Source organism: Chelon labrosus (genome assembly GCF_963514085.1).
Source record: "Chelon labrosus genome assembly, chromosome: 10".
NCBI lineage: Eukaryota > Metazoa > Chordata > Actinopteri > Mugiliformes > Mugilidae > Chelon > Chelon labrosus.
In genome coordinates this window covers 7,723,772-7,749,049 of record NC_140360.1, presented here as the reverse complement: position 1 = coordinate 7,749,049, position 25,278 = coordinate 7,723,772, and the positions used below count along the sequence as shown (strand labels likewise).

The 25,278-nt window shown below is 43.0% G+C and overlaps 3 protein-coding genes across 5 annotated transcripts; all 3 read left to right on the top strand.

Annotated features, from left to right (window-relative positions):
* Positions 1–1,147: 1,147 nt before the first annotated feature.
* mybl2a (v-myb avian myeloblastosis viral oncogene homolog-like 2a) lies at positions 1,148–12,112 on the top strand. 3 transcript variants are annotated; one of them, XM_084553597.1, is made up of 14 exons: positions 1,148–1,526; positions 1,767–1,826; positions 4,153–4,255; positions 4,566–4,637; positions 4,817–4,909; positions 5,013–5,200; positions 5,345–5,465; positions 5,658–5,711; positions 5,835–6,061; positions 6,179–6,881; positions 7,037–7,279; positions 7,721–7,921; positions 8,084–11,237; positions 12,061–12,112. In XM_084553597.1, exons 1-13 carry the CDS (start codon positions 1,516–1,518, stop codon positions 8,684–8,686), a joined length of 2,679 nt encoding a protein of 892 aa, XP_084409723.1. In that variant the 5' UTR covers positions 1,148–1,515; the 3' UTR covers positions 8,687–11,237; positions 12,061–12,112. The 3 variants fall into 3 exon arrangements, with proteins under 3 accessions (XP_084409723.1, XP_084409722.1, XP_084409724.1); XM_084553596.1 differs by having other exon boundaries at positions 5,013–5,233; XM_084553598.1 differs by lacking the exons at positions 1,148–1,526; positions 1,767–1,826 and adding an exon at positions 2,028–2,075 and having other exon boundaries at positions 5,013–5,233.
* Positions 12,113–13,997: 1,885 nt separating this feature from the next.
* Positions 13,998–16,485, top strand: nsun5 (NOP2/Sun RNA methyltransferase 5). Its single transcript, XM_084554258.1, has 4 exons — positions 13,998–15,258; positions 15,357–15,564; positions 15,715–15,882; positions 16,154–16,485. Exons 1-4 carry the CDS (start codon positions 14,334–14,336, stop codon positions 16,353–16,355), a joined length of 1,503 nt encoding a protein of 500 aa, XP_084410384.1. The 5' UTR covers positions 13,998–14,333; the 3' UTR covers positions 16,356–16,485.
* A 1,137-nt stretch (positions 16,486–17,622) lies between these two features.
* On the top strand, positions 17,623–23,674 carry LOC311494064 (uncharacterized protein). Its single transcript, XM_084552913.1, has 8 exons — positions 17,623–17,694; positions 17,840–18,012; positions 19,404–19,504; positions 20,352–20,438; positions 21,182–21,329; positions 21,622–21,701; positions 21,817–21,910; positions 22,234–23,674. The coding sequence occupies exons 2-8, from the start codon at positions 17,901–17,903 to the stop codon at positions 22,641–22,643; spliced, it is 1,032 nt and encodes a 343-aa protein (XP_084409039.1). The 5' UTR covers positions 17,623–17,694; positions 17,840–17,900; the 3' UTR covers positions 22,644–23,674.
* Positions 23,675–25,278: the final 1,604 nt, after the last annotated feature.

Genomic DNA, 25,278 nt, shown 5'->3' with positions numbered 1-25,278 from the left:
ATGTTGCACCAGGTGTTATGTCCTGTCTGGCCATGACATAGCATGAAGAACCTGTGTTCCAGATTTCTTTTGGCTGTTTTTTGAACAGATTTATAGGTTCTGCCGGAGCATCATGGTAGGTAGAGGTCAAAACCAAAAAGAAATCTTCATACAAATCAGCTAGCTTAACCCAAAACAACAAAACCAAAATGCAGGATCTTAACTCCCTTACTAACAGAAGGAAGGCAGAAGAAAGGAAAAAGCAGCCCACAAAACATCTTCTTTGCTGCAATCATCTCAGTTCTTGCTCTGGGGGTTTCAGGCTCTGGCTTCTGCAAAGCGTCTTTTGACAATTTTGATTGTTGTTGATGCTACAAAACTAAATTTGAAGAGAATATTACCAGAAATGCACTCAATATGTAACTGCACTAACTCTGTGGAACCAGTAGTTGCTTAGCAACACTGATAAAGGGAGCAGGGATCACACTGAATCAAGTGATGTGGGCTGTTCAACGTCCATCTGCAGCCTCATAGGCACATAAATCAAATGCACTAAATCCTCCTTCACGACTGTTACAATCATCAGTTGACGCTGAAACGGTGTCAGAAAGTTGTAATTCAACGGGATTATCTTTTTTTTATATATTAAATTTTATAGTGTTTATAGTGCTACAAACAACAGCCTCCAAAATGAAAACACAATTGAATCAACAGCTCTCTCTGTAATTTTAAAGTAATGCTGAATGCAAGAAGCTTTCTGACGCTATGAAGATTTAGTGCAGGACTGTTATATTAGAATACATTTGTTTTCAGTAATGTAGTGTGAAGAATTGCCACAAAGTTATGAGAGTTACTGTAACTCTATATTGTGATAATAAATAGTGAAATTAAAATATAGTAAAATACTGTCACAATCTGGCTGTGATTTTTAACTCAACATAAAATCTAAATACATGTAGTTTTGGGCTGTCCCTCCAGTTTACATGGTTAAAAAGGTCAGCTAATGTAGCTAACGCTACCTTTTTGACCTAAATAGCATTTAGCCTAGCAGCAATAAGTGGCTCACCACTCGTTTTGTGAAGAAGATAAGTAATTTAAAATGTATATAATGGTTCGCTAGTGTTATGCGAGAGTCAATACTACATTCGTGAATGTTTGATAGAGCCAGGTTATCAGTTTTTTTGTAAATGTTACACCGTCTTACATGCAGTGCAGCCATTCTGCTACCGCACCGTTAGCGACCGTTGAAACCGTTGATCACACGGGTCGCTTCCGGGGAGTGTGCGTCTGGTCTCTGCAGCCATGCTGCTCTTGAACAGACCTCTGATTTTCAGTCGCGGGTAAATTTCTACTCATACACCCCCAAGAGTTCCTTAACCTAAGCTTTATTTCAGTGAAGGGTGCACATTTAATTCACCCTCTGCTATCGGGGTATTAATTTGCTCCTGTAAAGAAGACGTGTTTTAGCCACTGTTAAACTATTTTAGCTAGCTCCTGTCTGCACCTCGAGCTGGGAGGAAGAGAGGAGGAGGAGGGATGTCGCGCGGGTAAGTGTGGGGAACTGTGTGTGGACGTTAAAAATAAAATAAAACAAAACGTGTGTTACTGCAGTGTCTAAAGTGGAAAGATAATGTTAAAATGCTGTCATCTTTATGTTTGTAAATCAAGTATTGTATTGTATTGTATTGTTTTTGCTTACTGTGCCTATGAGAGTGTGAGGGAGACGGACGGTTGTTTTCCCCCCCTAACGCCCGTTTAAAGCCGTTGTTCCTGTTGTGTCATGGTAGTGAGCTGGGGAAGCTGGACCCGGCTGTATTCCAGAAGCAGTTACACAGTCTGAAGTTTAGGTAGGCATTTTTCTGTGTTCTCCCAACTGTCATGTCAGCCAATTATTATTTTTATTTCTTTAAACATCCATGTCCATCACACACATACACACACACACCTAATTTTCGGCTGGTAGGCTTGTTTGCGTCTGCGCACACTCACCCCTGGGGGCGCTCTACTCTTAACTGACAGCCAACGTCTGCACGAGAAGAGCGTTCTGAGAGCTGTTAGCTGAGCTAGCTAGCTCAAAGTTACAGCCAAGTTTAAATGTAAGTGGTGTAGTTCGTCCTTCATTTTTTTCAAAATTAATCGCAGTAGTTTTGTTTTGAGAGTGTGCAGTGTGTATTTTGAATGTATCGCTTAACGTTTAATATTTGCGTAGAATTCATTGTTTGGTTCGCAGAAGCTAACGCTAGCCACTTTGTTATCAGTTTTTCTTGTGGGCAGTTAACTTCTGGCTCCCTGCTGCTGCTGCTGCTGCTACTGGGAAGCACAGCACGCATACTAGTCAAATATGTGACTGGATGAGAAGAAAGTCGGATAAGTGAAGTTATATTTTGGTTGTACTGTCAGTATTAAATACATTTTAAGCGTTTACAAAACCGGATTGCGCAGCTTTGTTTTAGAGACTTCCACTGTTGACATATGTATGAGGAGCACATTGGTGAACAACAAGAGAGGGAAACTGGACTTACTTCCTTTTAGCTGTTAACAGTGGTCTGATAATGTTTCTGATACCAGTCACAGTCAACCACACAGACCAGTAGTGACTGAGGATTTAAATACACACTGAAGAACACAGATTTAAACACTGGAATTTAGTTTTGGTGTTCAGACCAATATTGTTGCTGTCTTTTTGTTTGACTTTTCCACTAACAAACAAATAGTCTGGCCACGCGAACTCACTTGCCAGTTTGTTGGGGTAAACTAAGACAAACAGTCCTGTACTAAATGCTCCTTCATGACTGCTCTAATGCTCAGTTGACGCTGAAAATTAGATAAGATGCACAGTTGTCACATGCACAGTTATACATAGTACAATGCGCAGGGAAATGTATTTTAGTACCTGCAGCCAGTAGTAAAAAAAAAAGAGCATACTGCTGACGTGTAAATGTATAACTGAGAGAAAAACTATTAAAATTAAACAAAATAACATAAAATATAAACTGTGAAGTTAAACGGGGATGTCTCTTGTATATACATACATTTCCAATATTGCAGCTGTGTCAGTAAAGTGCAAGGTACAGTAATGCAGTGATACTTAAAAGTCCAGTTAAGGCTCAGAGTTGAGCAGACTCAGTTTTTGAGAGAGACTTCAACTGGGTGGTCATTTTAGAGGATGTACTTTGTGGTTGAATTGAACACTTTGTGTTTCTGTCATTTAGCCTGTCCCACTGACTAAAACAGGGCTGCCAAAATAATAATAATAAACACAGTTCAATAGCACTACAAACCACAGCCTCCAAAATGGAAACACAACTGAATCAACAGCTTTCTGAGTTATTTAAAACTAATGCTCAATACTATAGCCTTCATGACGCTAAGATTTAGTGCAGGACTATTGCATTTGAATATATGCGTTTTCCCTGGTGTATGTCTGTGAAGGTTCTCAGTCATCCAGGTCATGGTATATCCAAAAAAAGGTTCAAAAAAGGCAACTGGACTTGTAGATTTTTAGAGAAGACGTTTCACCGCTCATCCGAGAAGCTTCTTCAGTTCTAGGGGACTTGTTATTAGCACAACAAGCAAGTTTATTCAGGAGGAGTTCCTATTTAAACCTCAGACTTCCCACCAGTCCCCTAGAACTGAAGAAGCTACTCGGATGATGAGTGGTGAAACTCACTCTCTAAAAATCTACAAGTCCAGTTGCCTTTTTTGAACCTTTTTGGATTTCCCTGGTGTACCTAATGAACTGGCGAGTGAGTGTATGTAATAGAGGCTGGTGTGTATGGGTGGTTTAAGTGATGGGAGAGGAGGAGATCCAGCAGAGTTTAATTATTGCAAAGGCAACAACATTTTAGCACGATCTTTGGCTTCAAACCATTGTAGTCTGTGTTTATCTATGTGCAGAAGGTTATGTTTTCAGTTGTGGGTTAGTTAAGTTAACATGTGGACCAGGCACAAAAACTGGCAAATATTGCTAAAGCACATGCAGAAAAGGTGAATAATTTTACCTGAAAATGTTGACATGAATTAAACCATTCTTATGTCCATTCCCACTACAGCATACGTTCATATCACACAATGTGCTGAGATGTCTTTTCTCTCCGGTGTGTCTCCCCCTTTATATGTCGAAATAAAACCATTCAATTTTATTTCAATCATTGGTTATTTGTCTGTTTGCAGCATGGAAGGAGAGGCCGATGGTAATCTATGCATCGATACAGATTCAGACGCAACAGACAAGAAGGATGGAGCTAGGGGTAAAGTCAGATGGACTCAGGAAGAGGTGAGAGAAAAGATTTTTGCTGACATTATCTGAATTACCTCACTATACTCACTGACTACCTTATTGGGTACACACGTGCTAGTACTATGTTGGACCCCCTTCAGCCTTCAGAGTCGCCTTGATTGATGGTGCCGTATATTTCAACATGGTGCTGGAATCATTCCTAAGAGAGTTTGCTTCTTTATGACATGATCACATCCATGATCAGAATCTCCTGTTCAACGTTATCATGATAAACCATACCGGATCATTGACATGAAAGTTCTCATTACATTGAACAGTGCCTGAATGTGTTTCTTCTGGTGTGCAGGATGAAAATCTCAAAATTCTGGTCAGCAACTTTGGAAAAAAAGATTGGAAAACCATTGCCAGTTTTTTGCCAGTAAGTACCAGTAGAAGTGAAATCAGCCATGAATTATTCATGATACAAAAGAAAGCATTTAAGGATTGGAACTAATGTATGAATCCTACTTCATCTATTCATATTGAATTGTTTTCATATTGTACTTGCCGTAGCTTTTTAAGGAGAATAGCTAAAGATGATTCCTTTTGCTTGGACAGGGGCGGACAGAAGTTCAGTGCATGCAACACTGGAAAAATGATCTGGATCCTGATTTAGTCAAGGGCTTCTGGTCCAAAGAGGAAGATGAAAAGGTGGGAAATTTTAAAATATGGAGCATCTGACGTAGACTTGTTTAAAAGTTGTCCTCTACATGTTTTTACTTCTAATGTTACGTATTCTATCCGTGCTGTATAGATAGTCGAGATGGTGGGCAAATATGGCACCAAACACTGGACTATGATTGCCAAGCACCTGAAGGGGCGGCTGGGGAAACAGTGCCGTGAACGCTGGCACAACCACCTCGACCCACTGATCAAGAAGAGCTCCTGGACCGACGAAGAAGACCTCATTATCTACAAGGCCCACTCCATTCTGGGAAACCGGTGGGCTGAGATTTCCAGGCTACTCCCCGGAAGGTGGCTCAGTTAGGAGCAACTTGATAAAATGTGTTATTTCTTGTTGTTATAAAATACGTTGTTTGTTTTTGAGACGGTAGACTGAATGTTAATCTTTGATTCCTTCTGCAGATCAGACAATTCTGTGAAGAATCACTGGAACGCCACCATCAAACGTAAAGTGGAGTTGGGCTTGTTCAAAAATGGGGCCGACAACATTTCTCTTGATATTCAGCAGTTTGTGGATGGAGAGGTATTTATTGACTTTAGCATATACTGAAGTTTTAACAGGCTGTAAATGAATGAAAATGTGGGTGAGAGAATCAGATTTTGGTAACTGATAAGTCATGTCTGGGATGTAGCTATCAAAATGTTTGTTACATAATAAAATGGTTGCTTTATATCTTAAAAAAATTGTGTATTTACATAATATGTTGTGCTACAGGTGGACTTCAGATGTGATGTTGTATTAGATGCTGAACCAGTAACTCCTGAAGTGGTAAGCTTACAATATATGATTTTGATTTAAACTGAATTAAAAAATACCCTGAATGTTTGTGGAAGAGTTTGTCTGAGATGTTGCCAGGTAGCAAGCTTGATTTCACTTTGTGCTTTGTTGAAGGGCAAGCCAGAGAAGGCAAAGCCGCACAAGCAGCAGCAGAAGCAGCAGCAGCAGCAGCAGCAGAAAGCCAAGCAGAGGTTCTCCTCTCCGAGTCCCTTTTTGCCTGCAAGTTCAAATTCTAGTCCCAGCTCCAGCTCTGGCGCTGCACCATCATCCATGCATGTGGACCAGAAGAAGTTCACTGATGCAGCACTGAGGATGATTGCTGAGGACATGTTGCCACTCAGGTAATTTACACTAAATTATTAGTCAAGTTCGCTAGTCCCTCGGTTCAAATCCTCTCCCTCGTCTAAACCTTCATGTTATTAAATGGAAAAATGTTATTCTGTCTTTGTTTCTTACAGTTTGGTTGAGGGTGCAGGCTTCAGGTCATTCATGAGTACTATGTGTCCTGAATACAATAAACTGTCGCAGCGCACCGTTGGCCTGCAGCTCTATGACGATGTGGAAAGAGCCATCAAGCCTCAGCTCATCCGTGACCTGAAGGCCTGCCTTGCCAATTCCAAAGATGGTGAACGTCCCATTCATGTCACCATTGACCTCTGGACCGGGAATCAGTCCCAACCAGTGGAGGACCCCATCCTGGTTGTGCAGCTCCACTTTGTCAGTGATTTCTGGCAAATCCGCCGTCCTATCGTGGCCTTTCGTCACCTGACCCACAAAAACCTCAGCGCTGCCGTGGCCAGTGAGCTTGAAGGTGTGCTGCTGAGCTACGGCATCTTCCCTCATAGCATTGGCTATGTCCTCACCAACCAGGCCAAGGAAGTGCTGACCGGGAACAACTTGTTCTGCGACTATAAGATCATGTGCTCATCCAACAGGGGAGAACCAGATGCAGATGAAATGGTGGCTTTTCTGTCAGACCAGATGTCTGAAACGGAGTCGCCCTTTTCAGAGGTGCAGATTGGAACCAGGAACACATGTGTTGCCAAAACACTGCAGATGGTGATCAAGGACGCCCTGAAGAATTCCAGAGTGGTGGAGAACCTGCTCTCACAGGTGCACAATGTCTTGGCTTTCTTCAAGAGCAGCGCGTACTGGAGCGAGGTAGGAGAACTAGTCTTACAGGTTAAATGTTACCGACACTAGATATTTTCTTGTGGCAAGCAGATTCATTTGAAATCACAAATTAAACTCTGACGTGCAAATTCAAAGCGAAGACACTACTTTTCAGGTGTTTTACTAATAATTTTTTTGTTCAGGTTTTACTGAAGGAGTGCAGCGTCTCTCTGTGGCCTTCCTCCAGCAACTGTCGGTGGAACTCCATGATGCAGTCGTTACGGCGCATGGTGCAGGAGTCGGCCTGGAGTGCCGTCATGGCGCTTCTGACCCAGGCCCGCATGGAGGCTAACGACACAGCCAGCGCCCCTCCTCTGGTCAAGGCCAAGAGGGAGCAGGTCATTGACATTCTGGGTCTCCTCGAGCCCTTTGAGGAAGCTTTGCAGGTAATAGAGCAAGTTAGTGACAACTTCATGTATTGTGGATTTATAATAGAGTTTTGTGTATTGTTGTACATAATTAAACAGTCAGTTTAAGTATATGCATAATAGGACTGTGAACTTGTTCAGCAAGCTCAGCTTCAAAGCCCTGCCTGTCAGTTATTTGCATTTACAGTCAATCTGAGTTGACATTAAACATAGATATGAAGTAAGTAGGTAGCTTTCTGAACTGCTTAGATATTCATTAGAGTAATGCAAACTATAAATCCCTTCCTGGTACATTTATACTGGATTTTCTACAAATGTGCTTTGTTGCAGATGTAAATCACGGGGTTTATCATGTTATGATTAAGTCTTTTAAACTATTGGCAGCCCTAGTGTAAACACAGTATGAATATTTATTATTTGCGTATGATGTGAAAACAACAACAACCTCTTCTAACCTAGGTCCTGCAAGGAAGCGGTGTGACCATCTCTTTCATCATACCTTCCCTCGTTGGTCTTGATAAGACCTTAGAGAGTCGTGTCACCAACTACACCCACTTCTGCAAAGCCCTGCGCACGGGCCTCTACACCCACTTCCAGTCCTTGATCCACCAGAACGACGTGATACTGGCTGCTGTGCTTGACCCCAGGATCAAACTGCAGGTACTGAATTAGTGTTAAAGGTGGAATGCAATATAGCATCTTATATATATATATATATATATATATATATAATATTTCTGTAGGGACTAACCATTTATAAGAACAGAATACATCCACATTCCTACATTCAGCCCTTTTACTCGTATTTCGTCCCTTTTCCAGCCATTTTCTGATGCCAAACTGGAGGAGCAGACAGATTTCATAACACCTCTGTCAAAGAATCAGGCTCGCAGCATTGTGGAGTCTGCATTAGAAAACAAAGAGACCTCAGCCTCGCCTGCTGTGGAGGCAGATAAGGATCAGACTCACAGTGAGCTGAAAGGGGACCAGGATGTGGAAGAAGAAAGCCGAGCCAGCCCCGTAGTGGAAGCATCAGGCGCCGTCGCAGACGACAACAACTGCGATGGACTCAGCGGAAATGAACTCAAGCGCAAATCCATCTTCCACTTCCTCCAGCCACCAGCGAAGACAATGAAGACGTCAGAGCTCGATGCCTATCTCGCTGAACCACTGTGGGAAAGCAACTCCAGTATTTTGTACTGGAAATCTGCTTCTCGGTACCCCGGGCTCCAAGGCATCGCCAAGAAGCTGCTGGCGATACCGTCCACTTCCGGGGGTTTCGACCGGCTCTGTCCGATGGCGGTGTGCATCCTCAGAGCGAAGAGAAACCGCCTGCCGCCTCACACCACAGAGAGGCTGCTTCTATACAAAGACTCTGGAAAGACAAAGACTGTTAAAAAGGCCAGCAGGGTTTCTAAACACTGATAAAGTGAGAGTTGGGTGTGCTCAGTCTGTCCTCTCCCAAAAACAAAACACCCAAACCTCCCCATACCGAGGGCACTCTACTCAAAATACCTCTTACATTAAGATCAATTCAGATGACTGCGCTCATTGTGACTGACAGTTACTTTATTCTGCTCACAAAATAGCTCGACTGCTTTTCAGAAACAATACTGAAGACTTACATATGTAATCCAAAGTGTCAATTAAGAAGTGTTCAGAAATGCACGCCAGAAAAGTCGAGGGATTTCGTAGCTCAAACTAAGATCCGTTCCTCTGAAAACCTCATTCTACCGTTATATTCTCGTTGTAAGTAGAGAATGACACATACTGTGTGTCTTTATGTACAGGATTTGACATGTTGTGACTTTGCAACTCAACACAAAGACACTACAGTCCACCGTAATGCCTGCCTGCGTGCCACAAAAGGAAAGCTATTACAATCAAATCAGCAATAACGATAATATTACCTTTGACATCAGCTTCAACAGAATATTTTTTGTGCTGCTGTACTTGTTTGCAGCGCTGTCACTGAGAGTATGGATTGTAAATGCTTAAAGCAAAAGGTGTCGGTTACTTCAGGCATTCACTGTATGTATTGAAGCATTTTATTTTTTGCTGTAGGTGAATTGTAACTTATATTTGTAAATTGAACGAGCATCTTTTCAGCTTAAAAGCCATGTTTTGTGTTTTTTTTGTCTTTTACAATATGTTTATATTCATATTTGTCCGTGACACTTTAAATTTGCTGCAATTATGGATTTTGTTAAAGAAATTGATTCCAACTGTCTGCATCTTAGGTTGACATCATTAGTCCGTTACTGTTGCTTTTCAAACATTCATACTGAATGATGGATAACTTGATTTTTATTGCAGTGTTGACAGTTCACGTTGTGTAAATAAACACCAGTGTGTTCTCATGTAAATACCCAGAGAATGTACTGGCATCACGTCTGTGAAGCTTCTCACCCATCCAGGGGGGTATTCCAGAAAGCAGGTTTACTGGCTTAACTGGATATGTAAACCCAGAGTTAGCGGTAAACCTGGGATTTCGGTTCCAGAAGGCTCAAATATGATCAGGCTATGTAAGTAACCATGGTAACATAGGCTCTGAACTTAACTGGGTATGTAAACCCAGAGTTAGCGGTAAACCTGGGATTTCGGTTCCAGAACGCTCAAAAATGATCAGGCTATGTAAGTAACTATAGTAACATAGGCTCTGAACTTAACCTGGTAGGGGTAGGTTTTGTTCAGGTTATGTTCGGGTATTTAAGTGCACGTTCAGCCAGACCGCTGTTTCCACACTTGTCACACAATGACGTTTCCTTTTGAGGAAGATCCAGTTGACATTGAAGCACAAATCATTCGGGCTATTCACCGTGAGAGGGTGATAAGACCACGACTTAATATCCTTTCTTTTCCTGATGAGTTTTTGCCAGAGCGCTACTGTTTTTCTGCGGAATCTTTAATATATTTAAACAACATTCTCCATCCCCACATTTCGAACGTTACGCATCGTGGATTCGCTCATCGTAATTGTTGCGCGCGCGTGCGGGCTCCACCACTCCACCTCCACCTACAACTGAGAAGTTCATAAATTGGTCATTTTCGAACTTGCAAGGCTACACAAATTAGACATAAGTGATTTAGGCGTAGGCCTATTAGGGAAAATGCATTGCACTTGTTAATTTTGCTCCTCCTGGGAGGTTGAGGGCTCCGATGACGTGCCCCCAGAAATCCCCTCCATCATCGGACGCCCTCGATTGATACTGATCGCCAACTCCTCCACAGGGGTGAGGGGGGACACCGCTGGCCCAGAACCGGTCTTCCTCTCTTCTGCTTTCTTCCTATTGGCTTTGAAATGAATGTAACTTGTTGCAATATGGCAATTCAAGAATATAATACTGGATAAGTGATGTCTAAGATGATGCACCCAGATATATCTTACCAACTTGGACAATGTTTTTATATTTTGTTTTGACCTGCGGCCACGTTCTCTTGAGGGCGGTCGGGTTACATCTAATTAAAAATAATACAATATATGACAAGGTAGTCTATAGTATAAGAAAGTCTCATACAAAGCAGTTAATATGTAGCCTAATATCTACTGAATTATTGTGCTTCTGACACATTAATGTGCTATAGCCTACTAAACTTACGCATTTACGCGGTCGGCAATTCTCTGCCAAGCAAGATCTCGTTCCTTGGCAGACGCGCAAGTATTGCTTTTTTTCGTGATTATCGCTCTTTCCTCCTCGTACGCCTCGAGCAGAACTTGCTGCTCCGCTTCAGAAAAATAGGCTGCTCTGCGCTTTGCCATTTTTACTCATGGTTTCGACTCTCAATAGATGATGCCTTTATAACTTCGCCGTGATCGCGCACAACTCTGGGTTAAACAATCCGGGGTTGATTGAACTGATTGCTAACCGGTGTTTTGGAACCGACAGCTCGGGTTTAGTCGCCTCAGGTTCAGACAACCCAGAGGTTAAGTTTTATCTCAGTGTTTGTTAAACCTGCTTTCTGGAATACCCCCCAGGTCATGATAAATTAAAAACAAAATGAAACTATAACAACGACAATAGGACAACAAGTCCAGTCTTCGCTTCGTTTTTTTTTTTTTTTTATCTCTGCAGTTGATTCCATTTGTTAAGTTTCTGAGTAGCTTCTCATTTCTTAACCAACCATGTCTAAAGACACATCCCGTGGTTGTGGAAAAGATGTTAGTCTGTTTGAGAAGGGTCAAATCATTGGCATGCATCAAGCAGAGAAAACATCTAAGGAGATTGTAGAAACTACTAAAACTGGGTTAAGAACTGTCCAACGCATTATTAAAAACTGGAAGGATAAAAATCCTGATTGATCGGCGATCTCTTAAACGTTTGGTGAAATCATATCGAAGAAAAACAACAGTAGAGCTCAGCGCTATGTTTAATAGTGAAAGTAAGAACATTTCCACACGTACAATGAGAAGGAAACTCAATGGATTGGGACTGAACAGCTGTGTAGCCTTAAGAAAACCACTAATCAGTGAGGCTAACTGCTAGGGAGCATAAAGATTGGACTCTGGAGCAATGGAAGAAGGTCATGTGGTCTGATGAGTCCAGATTTACCCTGTTCCAGAGTGATGGGGGCATCAGGGTAAGAAGAGAGGCAGATGAAGTGATGCACCCATCATGCCTAGTGTCTACTGTACAAGCCTGTGGGGGCAGTGCTATGATCTGGGGTTGCTGCAGTTGCTCAGGGGGGTATTCCAGAGAGCAGGTTTAACAAACACTGAGATAAAACTTAACCTCTGGGTTGTCTGAACCTGAGGCGACTAAACCCGAGCTGTCGGTTCCAAAACACCGGTTAGCAATCAGTTCAATCAACCCCGGATTGTTTAACCTAGAGTTGTGCGCGATCACGGCGAAGTTAAAGGCATCATCTATTGAGAGTCGAAACCATGAGTAAAAATGGCAAAGCGCAGAGCAGCCTATTTTTCTGAAGCGGAGCAGCAAGTTCTGCTCGAGGCGTACGAGGAGGAAAGAGCGATAATCACGAAAAAAAGCAATAGGCTACTTGCGCGTCTGCCAAGGAACGAGACCTTGCTTGGCAGAGAATTGCCGACCGCGTAAATGCGTAAGTTTAGTAGGCTATAGCACACTAATGTGTCAGAAGCACAATAATTCAGTAGATATTAGGCTACATATTAACTGCTTTGTATGAGACTTTCTTATACTATAGAATACCTTGTCATATATTGTATTATTTTTAATTAGATGTAACCCGACCGCCCTTAAGAGAACGTGGCCGCAGGTCAAAACAAAATATAAAAACATTGTCCAAGTTGGTAAGATATATCTGGGTGCATCATCTTAGACATCACTTATCCAGTATTATATTCTTGAATTGCCATATTGCAACAAGTTACATTCATTTCAAAGCCAATAGGAAGAAAGCAGAGGAGAGGAAGACCGGTTCTGGGCCAGCGGTGTCCCCCCTCACCCCTGTGGAGGAGTTGGCGATCAGTATCAATCGAGGGCGTCCGATGATGGAGGGGATTCCTGGGGGCACGTCATCGGAGCCCTCAACCTCCCAGGAGGAGCAAAATGAACAAGTGCAATGTATTTACCCTAATAGGCCTACGCCTAAATCACTTATGTCTAATTTGTGTAGATTTGCATGTTCGAAAATGACCAATTTATAGCCAATATTACCGTTCATATAAATAATAGGAGGATGAATAGACATTCTCAGCAGTCACGTAGGAATCGAGGTAAAGAAATGCTGTGCAGAGACTAGAGCATAGTTGCTTCATGTTTTCTGTCAGTGCATGAGAACATTGGATCAGAACATTTGCTCTATAATGAAGTGTTTTCTCTTTTCAGGCCATGAAACACGCAATGGGCAAATAAATGTGTGAAACAGTCTTACGTGCATTTATTTTATTTTTTTTGGTTGAAGTGATTGTGACAGATTTCATCACGCATTCTTTGACCATCTCTGATGTCAAGTTGCTGAATGTGTTCCTATCTGCTCCTCAATAGCAGGAACTAATTCATTGCGCAACGTTGCAATGTTGTGCAATAGGCTATCGCACGCGCAACAATTACGATGAGCGAATCCACGATGCGTAACGTTCGAAATGTGGGGATGGAGAATGCTGTTTAAATATATTAAAGATTCCGCAGAAAAACAGTAGCGCTCTGGCAAAAACTCATCAGGAAAAGAAAGGATATTAAGTCGTGGTCTTATCATCCTCTCACGGTGAATAGCCCGAATGATTTGTGCTTCAATGTCAATTGGATCTTCCTCAAAAGGAAACGTCATTGTGTGACAAGTGTGGAAACAGCGGTCTGGCTGAACGTGCACTTAAATACCCGAACATAACCTGAACAAAACCTACCCCTACCAGGTTAAGTTCAGAGCCTATGTTACTATAGTTACTTACATAGCCTGATCATTTTTGAGCGTTCTGGAACCGAAATCCCAGGTTTACCGCTAACTCTGGGTTTACATACCCAGAGTTAGCGGTAAACCTGCTTTCTGGAATACCCCCCTGGTCTAGGTTCAGCAACATTATGTTGTCTAAAGAATGAGGTCAGCTCATTGGATGGATTGGCCACCACAGAGTCCAGACCTCAGCCTCATTGAGAATCTCTGGGATGTGCTGGAGAAGGTTTTGTTCAGTGGTCAGACTCTCCCATCATCAATACAAGATCTTGGTGAGAAATGAATGCAACACTGGATGGAAATAAATCTGGTGATATTGCAGAAGCTTATTGAAACAAAGCCACAGAGAATGCATGCTGTAATCAAAGCTAAAGGCGGATTTTTCTTTTTGGCCAGGCAGTGTAATAAAGTCACTGACGAGAAGCTTTCAGTCGGTGATTGGCTGAACCGTCCTTTACGTCAGACGTAAACAGTTCCTTCCCGTTGTACTTCCGGAGTCACGACCCTTCCGTTCACGTGTGTCTGGTAGGAAAATAGTCAAGAAGCTGCTGTTTTAAAACTAAGTCTGTGTTTGATTTGATTCCTTATTGCGCTAAATAAAGAAGAGGAATATGTCAGCCTGGTTTTCTAATTAAAACCTCAAAAACTAACTGGAAATAGGGACGAGGTAGGTCCGGGGTAGCAAAACGTTTTGGTCATCATGGCTCTGTACATGAAAGCCGCTGAGATCCTTCAGAAAGCCGAGAGTAAACAGGCCGCTTTGAAAACCCTGGTCTATGACAGTAAGTTCGGGAACATCAAGCAGCTGTTCGCTCTGGTCTGTGAAACCCAGAAGTTTTCCTCCATCCTCGTCGAGATCATCGAGTCCACCAAGCTGCTCAAGCACACCAAGCTGAGCATGCCCCTGGCCAAGGTGCTGGTGTACGACCTGCTGATGGGCCGGGGGCTGAAGTGCGGCGGCTCCTGGAAGGCCCTAATGATGAAGCATCGCTCCAGGCTGCAGGCGGAGCTGGCTCGCATGAAGGTGAAGCAGAAGGTCAGCAAGAACCAGGACCTGCTTCCATCCAGCGTCCAGCAGGCTGTCGGGGACCAGCTACCCAGGTATGTGCGCGTCAACACCGTGAAGACCACCGTGGACGATGCTGTGGACTACCTGAAAAGGGATGGCTTCGCCTACCTGGGAGAGGCGGTCAGGCTGGATGACTTGACCCTGAGGGGGAAAGCCTTCGTGAGGGACCTACATCTACCAGACCTGCTGGTCTTCGCTCCTAAAACCGACTTCCACGATCACTTTCTGTACAAGGCCGGCCACATCATTCTGCAGGACAAGGCCAGCTGCCTCCCCGCCCATCTCCTCAACCCTCCACCTGGTAGCCATGTCATCGATGCCTGCGCCGCCCCCGGCAACAAGACCAGCCACTTGGCAGCGTGCATGAATAACAAGGGCAGGCTGTTTGCGTTTGATTTGGATGCTAAGAGGCTGGCCACCATGTCGACCCTATTGCTCCGAGCTGGGGTCACCTGTCAGCAGCTGGCCAATCAGGACTTCCTGAAGGTGGACCCTGACAGCCAGCAGTATAAAGATGTTGAGTATATCCTGCTGGATCCCTCCTGCAGCGGATCAGGTACAGTAACCAAAGTTTCAAATAAGAGCTGTTGATTCAACTGTGTTTTCATTGTGGAGGTTGTGGTTTCTAGCCTCTAATCTGTCTGTGACATCCAGGTATGGTTTGCCTCCGGGACGACGCCTCTGCTGACCAGGAGAAAGAGCGGGCCCGTCTGGCCTCCCTGGCCTCCTTCCAGCTGCGGTGCCTGAACCACGGCCTCAGGTTCCCCCGCCTGCAGCGCCTGGTCTACTCCACCTGCTCCATCCACAGCCAGGAGAACGAGGAGGTCGTCGCTGCCTGTCTGCAGCAGAACCCCGGCTTCAGGTAAGCGCCAGGCTGCGTTCACTAAATCAAAAATAAGCTGAGTTGTGTTGCTGCTGTTGTTGGATATTCTCCTACTCTCCTCTTTCCCCACTTTCCCTGCCTTAACATTACTTTTTGATGGATCCGTAACCAAAAGTTTCACTCCTCCAGGCTGGTCCCTCTGCTGCCTCAGTGGCCTGAGCGAGGCCAGGAGCCGCTCTCGCAGTGTTTGCGCGCCAGCCCGGCGAAGACCCGCACACACGGCTTCTTTGTGGCTCTGCTGGAGAAACACAACGGGGTTGAGAAGATGAAGCAGCAGGAAGCAGTTGTTCAGATAAGGTATTTTATTATCTCTAAAGAACGTATACTCTTACTTATTTTGCTTACATGCAATTGCATCTCATGTAAATCCTCTGAATCAGATTTATTCCCACATATGTTCACACTTACAAATATCTAGTTGCCTTTATTTTAGTTTGGTTTTTGAATGTGCCACAACCTAGAGGACTTCATAGACTTTCCGTGTAACTGCTAAATTCAAGGCGACCCTCCTGACACGGGAGCAACGTTTAGATGAGTGCGTTGACTGTTGCCGTCTGCTCTGTTACAGCGAGACGGAGGAGAAACCTCACAGTCCCCCCGCCTCCGAGAAGAGACCTGCAGCTTCAGAAGAAGAAGAAAAGTCTGAAGATTCAGAGGCAGAAGACGGGCCGACGCCTGCAGCGGGACAGACTGACGCTACACCCAGCAAGAAGAAGAAGAGGAGGAGGAGGAAGAAGAAGAAGACGACGGCGACCACAACAGCAGAGTGAAGTTTATAATGGGACTGTTCTCTCCACACTGTCTGTAATTTCTAACAGAAGAATGTAACTGTAAAGTAAAGATAATTTTTTTTTACTACAAAACATCTCTGAGCCTTTATTTTTTATAGGACACTATATTACAGAGTTCTATACTATGCAAATTCAGAAGTAACAGTGCTTCTATCATTCAGGTCAGCAAACATCAAAATAAAAAGTAAAGTGAATGAAAAGGTACATAAAGTTTTAATGGATGCAGCTAGCTCAAGATGAGTATGCAAATAAATCTATGTTCATGATGATCGTCTAGGCATCTCTATATAAATAAGTACGCTTACGTTGAGCAAATTACAAATGAACACACTACACCACTGTTCTGTAGGCTTCATCAAATGTGTAGTTGGATGCCAGACAGGAAAACAAATATGATTCTCAACATCTCATTTTAAAGATTATGGTTGTAATAATTAGGAGGGATAGCCTGGTTACCCCTGTGAATGTACAATAAAGATAAGGATAGAAAGGAAAACACAACCAGTTTTAATTAAGTTCCATTAATTAAACGATATGTATTCAAAGCTCATCATGATCAAATCAAGTATGTGTAGTTAAGACTATGATTCAAACAGAGAAATCTAAGAGACTCCTAATATTAAAACAATTACAATCAGAACTCTTTTCTTCAGTTCAAATTAACTATTATTATTATTATTTGACATATGTTTGATGTGCTTTGTGGTGTTAAAATTAACCTACAACCTACTTTGAAAAGAAAGGATACAGACAGAAGTCACGTTGTCTTATTAAATCTCTTTATTTCACATGGAAAGTGTCGTGCCTGCATGTAAATGGACTGAAAGGAAACACAGTATCCAGCAGTGTTTAATAATGAAATGAGAATATATTGTGAAACACTAAAATCAAAGTGTTAAATCAAAGTGTAAACACAAGGTCTTAAAACTTTACTGTTAATTTTGAATATATTCCTTTATTTATTTATTTATTTTTATGTTCTATAATAATGGTATTCTCTGTCTTATTATCTTTTCACTAAGTTAAATGTTGTATTTATTTACACTTTCTTCTTTGGCTAACTGAATGTTGTTTCTATTTTGTCAATAAAGCTAAAAAAAAAAAAAAAAAAGTAATTTTCAAGTGTTCTTCCGGGTGTGTCCAGCAGGGGGCAGCAGTTATCAGTCAAACTCCTAAAAAGGACATTTATTTCCGGTCAGACGGCTTCAGCTATTGGTGGAAACAGTTTGGTGTTTTGTAACCGTGTCGCACAAACTGTTTGGTAACTGTTAAAAGCCGGTTGTTAAATGTTATACATGTAGCTCGGTTTGCCGGGAAGGTAAATATCTTTTATTGACATTAATTTGTGTAAATGGGAGCAATTCAGCTAATGCACGAACTTCACTGCTTACTGTTTACAAATTTGCGACGAGGAGAAATTAATATGAATGTGCCTTTTTTTTTTCTCTTCTTGTCTACTGCAGAGATAGTAAAGTCAAACCGCAGTCCGCCTCTTGGAGCCTCTTCCCCGGCTCTTGCAGCAGGATGTCCTCGGTGCCCAAAGTGAGACTGGCCGGAGGTCTGGAGGTGTGCAGGGTCCTGAACGGGATGTGGCAGGTGTCCGGAGCCCACGGGACGGTGGACAAATCCCGGGCAGGTGAACAATAAACCCGGCGGGATGGAAATATTACATATGACATTGAATCCTGTTTTTTATAGAAAGCAGAAAAAGCAGGAAGTAATAATAAACATCTATTATTTAATTGTATACCACTTGCTAAAATGAACACAATATATGATCTATATGAAGGTTGTAATGTTTAGTATTGGTTGGTTACACTGAGAAGAGCTGAGGTTATTTTGCCAGTTCATTAGGTACACTAGTGCATGTGTTTTAAGTAAATCTTATATTCATGAAGGTGCTTGTATTCAGCATTAGGTTTAAATACGTTTAACTACATTGAATAGACTATAACTAATATACAGAATGTCAACAGTAGCCTATGTACATTGCGTACAATTCATATATTTTTAATAATAGCGGGGCAGCACTGATGCCTCACAGTGAGAAGGTCCCAAGTTCAAATCCATGGGCCGACTGGGCCTTTCTGTGTGGAGTTTGCATGTTCTCCCTGTGTCTGTGTGGGTTCTCTCCGGGTACTCCGGCTTCCTCCCACCAAAGACATGCTGGTTAGGTTTATTGGTGATTCTAAACTGGCCGTAGGTGTGAGTGTGAATGGTTGTCTGTCTCTGTGTTAGCCCTGTGATAGACTGGAGACCTGTCCAGGGTGTACCCCGCCTCTCGCCCGATGACAGCTGGGATAGGCTCCAGCAGACCCCGCGACCCTTAACAGGACTAAGCGGGTATAGAAGATGAATGAATGAATGAATAATAATAGTGATCGACACATTGGTCAAATTTAGTTTTTAACGTCACCATTACATGTTTGTCTTGATCTGTTCAAGTTTGGTACAGATTTGATATTTTAGAGATGACCAATAAACATCAATAACAAATCTGAGAGGAACTGGAAACACACTTACTTGCCAGTTTATTAGGTACACTAGCGAATGCATTGCTTTATAAGATGCCTGCATGAAGGTTCTGGTATTTTCAAATAACTCGGAGAGCTTTTTATTCAGCTGTTTTCATTGACAGCCCCAATTTCGTCAGTGGGTTAGACAAAATAACAGAAACACTTTAGTGTTTAATTCAACCCAGTTTAACAGCACCACAAACTACATCCTCCAGTTGAATCACCAAATTTCTACTGAACATAAGAACAGTTATGAAGGAGGATTTAGTGTAGGACTGTTGTATTAGAAAGCATTCACCAGTGTACCTAATGAAGTGGCATGCGAGTGTATATTGGTAGGAATAAAACTCCTCTCTGTGTAATGTGATGCAGATTAAAAGTACGCCTAGTATTTATATGCAGAACGACAGAGACACTAGATATTCGATGTCCAGCACTGAGCATCTGTCCCATGTTAACCTTCCCTTCTAAACTACCTGCTGCAGAATCTAACTGTGCATTATCTTTCCAGTGGAGGCCATGCAGGCCTACATGGACGCTGGTCTGACGACATTTGACATGGCGGACATTTATGGGCCTGCAGAGGACATATTTGGACAGTTCAACAGCCAGGTGTATACACACAGACACATTCCGTCTCTGACATTTTAAACTAAACACAGAGATGTTAAAATTCACCTAAAAAAATAGTATTTACACAGTTAGAAGTCACATATTTAGGCAAAGCAACCTAAGTTTTCATGACACAGTGCTTAAGATGTGAGTGGAGTCAGCAGTTTATTGAGTTTAATTCATTAGTTCAACACAAGAGCAAAGTGATGTAGGGTAGTAGACTGAAGCTGAAGCTCCACAGTCTGTTTGTGGGACATTTACAAAAAAGAGACAGATTTGACAAACCAGAAATAGAGAGAAGAGACACAAAGAGAAACAGAGAGGACAGGTTTCTTGATTAAAAGCCATTGACGACAAAAGAAGTCTAATTACGAGGAGTGGGAATATATCCTGTACGGTCCTGGTGCCTCAGTCCTTTCTGGGTATTGATTCTTTTTACTCCCAGTTCCTCACAGAGCTGCAGACTCTGTGCACACATTAAGAAATGCTCCCACACTCTCACAAGTCCCAGCGCGGCTCAGATCAGTTTTTGCGGCTGATGTGTTGTGACAGGCTAATGGTATCGACCGTGGTCGTCCGCTCACCTGGAATAATGCGCAGAGAGGCGAGAGAGCTCTCCCCTCACCCGGCGAGCTTTTCCTTCTCTCACGTATCATGTCGTTCCACAAGCTTTCTAGGCTTTTTACCACAACACAGGAAACTAATTTAACACCTCAACTCCTGCATCTCCTTTTAAATCATTTGCATCAGTGTGTTTTTGGTAAAACTGGTACTTTAGGTGAAAAATTAAATCAACAGAAACATGACACCAGTGTTTTACAATTGTTTTTTTTTGTCTGATCTGTAGCTGAAGTCCAAATCATCAGGCCGTGCCGTCCCAGCCCTCCAGAGTCTGACCAAATACGTACCAAGACCAGGACCAATGGAGCGCAAGGTTAGTCAGTGGAGACTTAGAGGCTGGTTACGTCCACTAGAGAGCAGTGTGTGTCTTTGTAGAAACCAATGCATCAACTTACCGGCCTGCTTTTGTATTTTAATTGGAGTACCCGGAGAGAACCCACACAGACACAGGGAGAACATGCAAACTCCACACAGAAAGGGTATTTGTGTAACCCGAAGCGTCATCACTATACAAGTTTATTCACGAAGTGGTTCTGCTCGCTGTGGAGCATCTGACAGAAATATAACAGAAGAAGAAGAAGGTTTCCCCCCAACTTCATTCAATAAAGACCAGTATGGACTCATATCCATGTTCCTCTCTCAGTCAGACTGATCAGTCTGTTCTTATTGAGGTGGTTACATGAGGCATTTTTATTCTGATTATTAGTGACATACACTCACTTGCACAACAGTCACAAAGCTAAAATTAACTGCAGGTCTTTTATATTAGAATGGATTCACTAGTGTACCTAACAAAATGGCAAGTGAGTGCAGTTTCTCCACTAGAGAGCACAGACAAGTAGATTTTTCACTTGTAAAATATCCTACTCATGTTTATGTTTATTTTCCCCGTTATCCCCAATTCTTCACTGTGAAGAATTTCTTGTTTATGTTATGTGTACTATGTTATGTTTGATATCAGTGATTGCTGTAAAGTATTACGTGTTCTTGCTGATGTCTGCCAAGGTTTTGCTTTTGTTTCACTGCTGAAAGTGGAACCCGTCTCTCTGTGTGCAGGTGGTGGAGAAGGCTCTGCAGCGCTCCATGACCCGAATGCAGGTGGACAGCCTGGACTGCGTTCAGTTTCACTGGTGGGACTACAGAGACAAGAGATACCTGGAAGCACTGGGACACCTGTCTGACCTGCAGCAGGACGGAGTCATACGTATGTTGTTCGCAACAGCTACTGTTAGACATGGACCAATAAACATGACATAGGTCACTCACATGCCAAAACATTAAGTATTATAGTGAAGAGTCCTGCAGTAAATCCTCCTTCATGACTTTTCTAATGTCTAGTTTATGTTGCACCTGCACCGTCTCTAAATAATCCCTTCCTTCCACATCTGGCTCACATATTCTTAGAAGGCAGCACTGTGTGCATCTTGTGCTGATCTTTATTTTTATCCCAAGAAGACGTCAAGGTCCCACCTGTGTCCTCTTTATTTCTTCCTCAGGCGAGCTCTCCCTCACTAACTTTGACACACAGAGACTGGAGGAGATCACCAACAGAGGCATCCGCATCTCCAGCAACCAGGTAACGCCTCCCTCTCCATGTTAGTCCACTCCCTCCCCTCCCCTCCCCTCCCCTCTCTGCTGCTTCCCCTTCAGTGCCTCTGTAGAGCCGTGCATTAATGTGTCTGGCTGTGCAGGTTCAGTACTCTGTGGTTGACCAGCGGCCTGCAGCGAGGATGGAGCAGTTCTGTCTGGCTAATAACATCCAGCTCCTCACTTACGGCACGCTGGGTGAGACGCAGTCATCTTACATTACACACATACTTGACTATGACTCCAGGTGAACTACTGCAACGATGCACATTTTACATTATGTTGTAAAGATATAAAATGGAGGGTATCTAAGATGGAGTCAGTCGGCATGACGACACATCCTCTCTCCTCTGTCCTTTTATATTAACCTTTCCCTCCCTCTGTTTCTGCATCACATCCTCCTCTGCTTTCCTTTTCCTCCATCACTTCTCCCCCTCCCTTCTTGTTGTGTCTTCCTGACACTTTTAACTCCTTCCTCCTTTGCTCCCCTACGCCACCTCTCCTCTCCTCTCCTCTCCCAGCTGGCGGTCTGCTCTCCGAGCGTTATCTGGGCAGGGCGGAGCCTACCTCCAGGGCGGAGCTCGACACCGCCTCCCTCTCTAAGTACAAGAAGATGATCGATGCTTGGGGTGGTTGGAATCTTTTCCAGGATCTCCTCGTCACCTTGGAGACCGTTGCCAAGAGACATGACTGTTCATTGGCCTGCGTGGCAACGCGCTACGTGCTGGACCGCCCCGCGGTGGGCGGGGTCATCGTCGGTTGTCGGCTAGGCGTCGCAGGGGCGGGGCAGCACATCGGTGACAGCCTGCGCAGCTGCAGTCCAGACCTGAAGCTGACGGCTGAAGATCTCGCCGCCATAGAAGCAGTGACACGGCGCTCCAGGGACCTCATGACTCTCATCGGGGACTGTGGAGACGAGTACAGGAGCTGAAAGGGGGAGGGAGGGACTGACTGACAAGATGTGACAGATCAGTCAGGAGTGAGAAAACAAAGAAACGTGAAGAGAAACATCTCCCACAACACAGTCACGTCCATGGAATGAAAACTTCTGATGTAGATTATTCTCTTAATCTTTTATGAAAACCACAAAAACCACTAAATCAGCTTAATTGGAGAAGTATTTACACTCACTTGGCAGTTAAGACATTCAGTTCTGCACTAAATCTTATGTTCATGAAGGTTGTTTTTTTAAATAACTGAGAGAGCTTGTGATTCAACTGTGTTTTCATTGTGGAGGCTGTGGTTTGTAGAACTATTGACCTGTATTGTGTCGCATGTTCCCTTTATTTTGGCTACCCCATTTTGTTCAATTTAGTAGCACCACAAACTACACCCTCCAGCTCTGACACTGTTTCAGTATAAACTTAACATTAGAACAGGCAGGAAGGAGGATTTAGTGCAGGTTTACAGTTGTACCTAATGATTTGGCAAGTGAATTAGTTCTTTGCGTTTCACCCATCCATTTTTACCCACAGTGTCTTGTGAGCAGCTATGCTTAAGGTGCCTTAAGGATATAGAGCTGATAGATATCTGAGCTCCCCCAAAATGATGCACTACACAAAGCTGCCCATATACAGAATAATATTGCAGTGAAACATATGCAGCACATTTTTTTTCTTATATGATAACTTTTAACTATTTTATTTTATTTTTTCTTTTGGTACATGCTGACATTACTGAAGAGCTTCTAGAAGCTCCTCATTGAGGCTTGACCTGAGTTTCGCGGGCCGGTAATGTAGACTAAAGGGACCAGCGTGCCTTAAAGTCAGAGATAATTCACATAAACTTGTCTACGATGCAAACGACCAAATCAAAGATAATTTAACATTAAAGTTTTATCACTTTACCGTACAATGAATAGGAATTGGGAATGTGTACAGTGTTATGTTAAATGTTCATTTGTTTGCTGTTGGTTCAGGGTTTACTTCTATTAAAGACACATAATCATCCAAATCACAACAACATGTTTTCTCTCTCATTCTTTGTGATATCTGGAGGTGCAAATAGCACCAAAGTGTAGTCCGAGTCACCACGATCTAAGGTGCTGCCAAATAACTTAAATTTATCTTAAAATAAATGTTATTGTAATGTAGCTGCAGTGAATATTTACAATGATATCATGAGGCGGCATACTGTACATTGATATTCCTTTGTGTCTGAGAAACAGTGTGTGTGTGTGCTGTTGTACAGCTATGTTTCTGAGGACCAGTTTGAGTTTTACACCATTGGAGTGAGGACATTTGTGCAAAGTGAGGACATTTTTGCTGGTCCTTATTTCTTTACAAGGCTGTTTGAGGGCTAAAGTTACTGTTAAGTTATGGTTAGGATTAGGCCAAGGGTTAGAGATAGGCACTTTGGTGAGGTTATGTCAGTAGATGTCCTCACAAAGATAGTCATACAAAGGTGTGTGTGTGTGTGGGTGTAGTGCAGGGTTGGGGGGGGGGTCAGTGAAGTGGAAGGAAGTGGGAAACCCTCTAGCGCTGTCTGGCCCTACACATGATGACAAAATGCACACACATACGTTACAGAAATGCTAAGCCCACATTATTGTTTAGATTTAACTTTGTAGATGGGAACACACTTTTATGAATGAATGAATACAGCCTGTACTATGTTGTTTAGTGTGTGTGTGTGTGTGTTCATGTACAGGCTGCATGTAATTCATGTATGCACGTACGTGTGTGATTTTATTTGCATATACAGTATGTGTTTGCAGGTGCAGCGATGGAGTTTGGCAGGAGGCGTGTGAGCCGCCCCGCCTGGGTTCATATGGGCTGTAATGTGTGCATTAGCGGAGAAGAATCCATACGACAGATTGACAGATATACAGACAGATGCCGAGATGGCCGTCGGACAGAAACGCCCACCCAAGCCTACTGCAGTGCGTGATGAACGCACACACACACACACATACTGTACACGCATGCACGCAATCTGTCAGTCCGTTTTACTTTTCTTCCTACAGCTGTCCACCTCAAAGACCAGGCAGACAGACCCCTGCTGAGCTATAGGAGTTGGGGGGGTCATAGGGTGTCCTAAATATCACAGCCAATCTTCTGAGGTCCTTTAGCCCCAGCTGGAGTTCAGTGTACAGGTCGGCGTAGGACTGTAAATTACAAGAAGGTAGTACACTCAGTCTAGCACATTCATGCACTGCTATTTTTATATATATTTACATCAAGACTTTTCAAGCTCACTTGCCAGTTAATTAGGTACACTAGTGAAAACAAATGCATTCTAATTTAAGTAGTGCCGAATAGCAGAACCTTCATGAAACTAATATTTAGTGCAGGACTGTTTTATTAGAATGCTTTTCCTTTCATTGGTGTGCCTAATGAACTGACAAAGGAGTCTCTTTCACATACAGAGCCATATTATTCAAGATTCAAGCTTCCTTTATTGTCAGTTTCCCTTTATGTTCACAGCACACAGGAAAAATCAAAGAAATGTTTCTCTCTCACACAAGAACTGCTACCATCTGGTAGACGGTACAGAACTCTGAAGGCCAGTACTAATAGGCTGAGGAACGGCTTCTATGCGAGAGCCATAATTGCACTGAACAACCC

Coding starts and splice junctions, on each gene's coding strand:
- LOC311494064 (XM_084552913.1), top strand. CDS start 17,901: ATGTCCTCGGTGCCCAAAGTGAGACTGGCCGGAGGTCTGGAGGTGTGC. Junction 18,013..19,403: donor GGTGGACAAATCCCGGGCAG/GTGAACAATAAA, acceptor TTATCTTTCCAG/TGGAGGCCATGCAGGCCTAC. Junction 21,702..21,816: donor TCCGCATCTCCAGCAACCAG/GTAACGCCTCCC, acceptor CTGGCTGTGCAG/GTTCAGTACTCTGTGGTTGA.
- mybl2a (XM_084553596.1), top strand. Junction 6,062..6,178: donor GAGGACATGTTGCCACTCAG/GTAATTTACACT, acceptor TGTTTCTTACAG/TTTGGTTGAGGGTGCAGGCT. Junction 6,882..7,036: donor GCAGCGCGTACTGGAGCGAG/GTAGGAGAACTA, acceptor TTTTTTGTTCAG/GTTTTACTGAAGGAGTGCAG.
- nsun5 (XM_084554258.1), top strand. CDS start 14,334: ATGGCTCTGTACATGAAAGCCGCTGAGATCCTTCAGAAAGCCGAGAGT. Junction 15,259..15,356: donor TCCCTCCTGCAGCGGATCAG/GTACAGTAACCA, acceptor TGTGACATCCAG/GTATGGTTTGCCTCCGGGAC. Junction 15,565..15,714: donor CAGCAGAACCCCGGCTTCAG/GTAAGCGCCAGG, acceptor TCACTCCTCCAG/GCTGGTCCCTCTGCTGCCTC.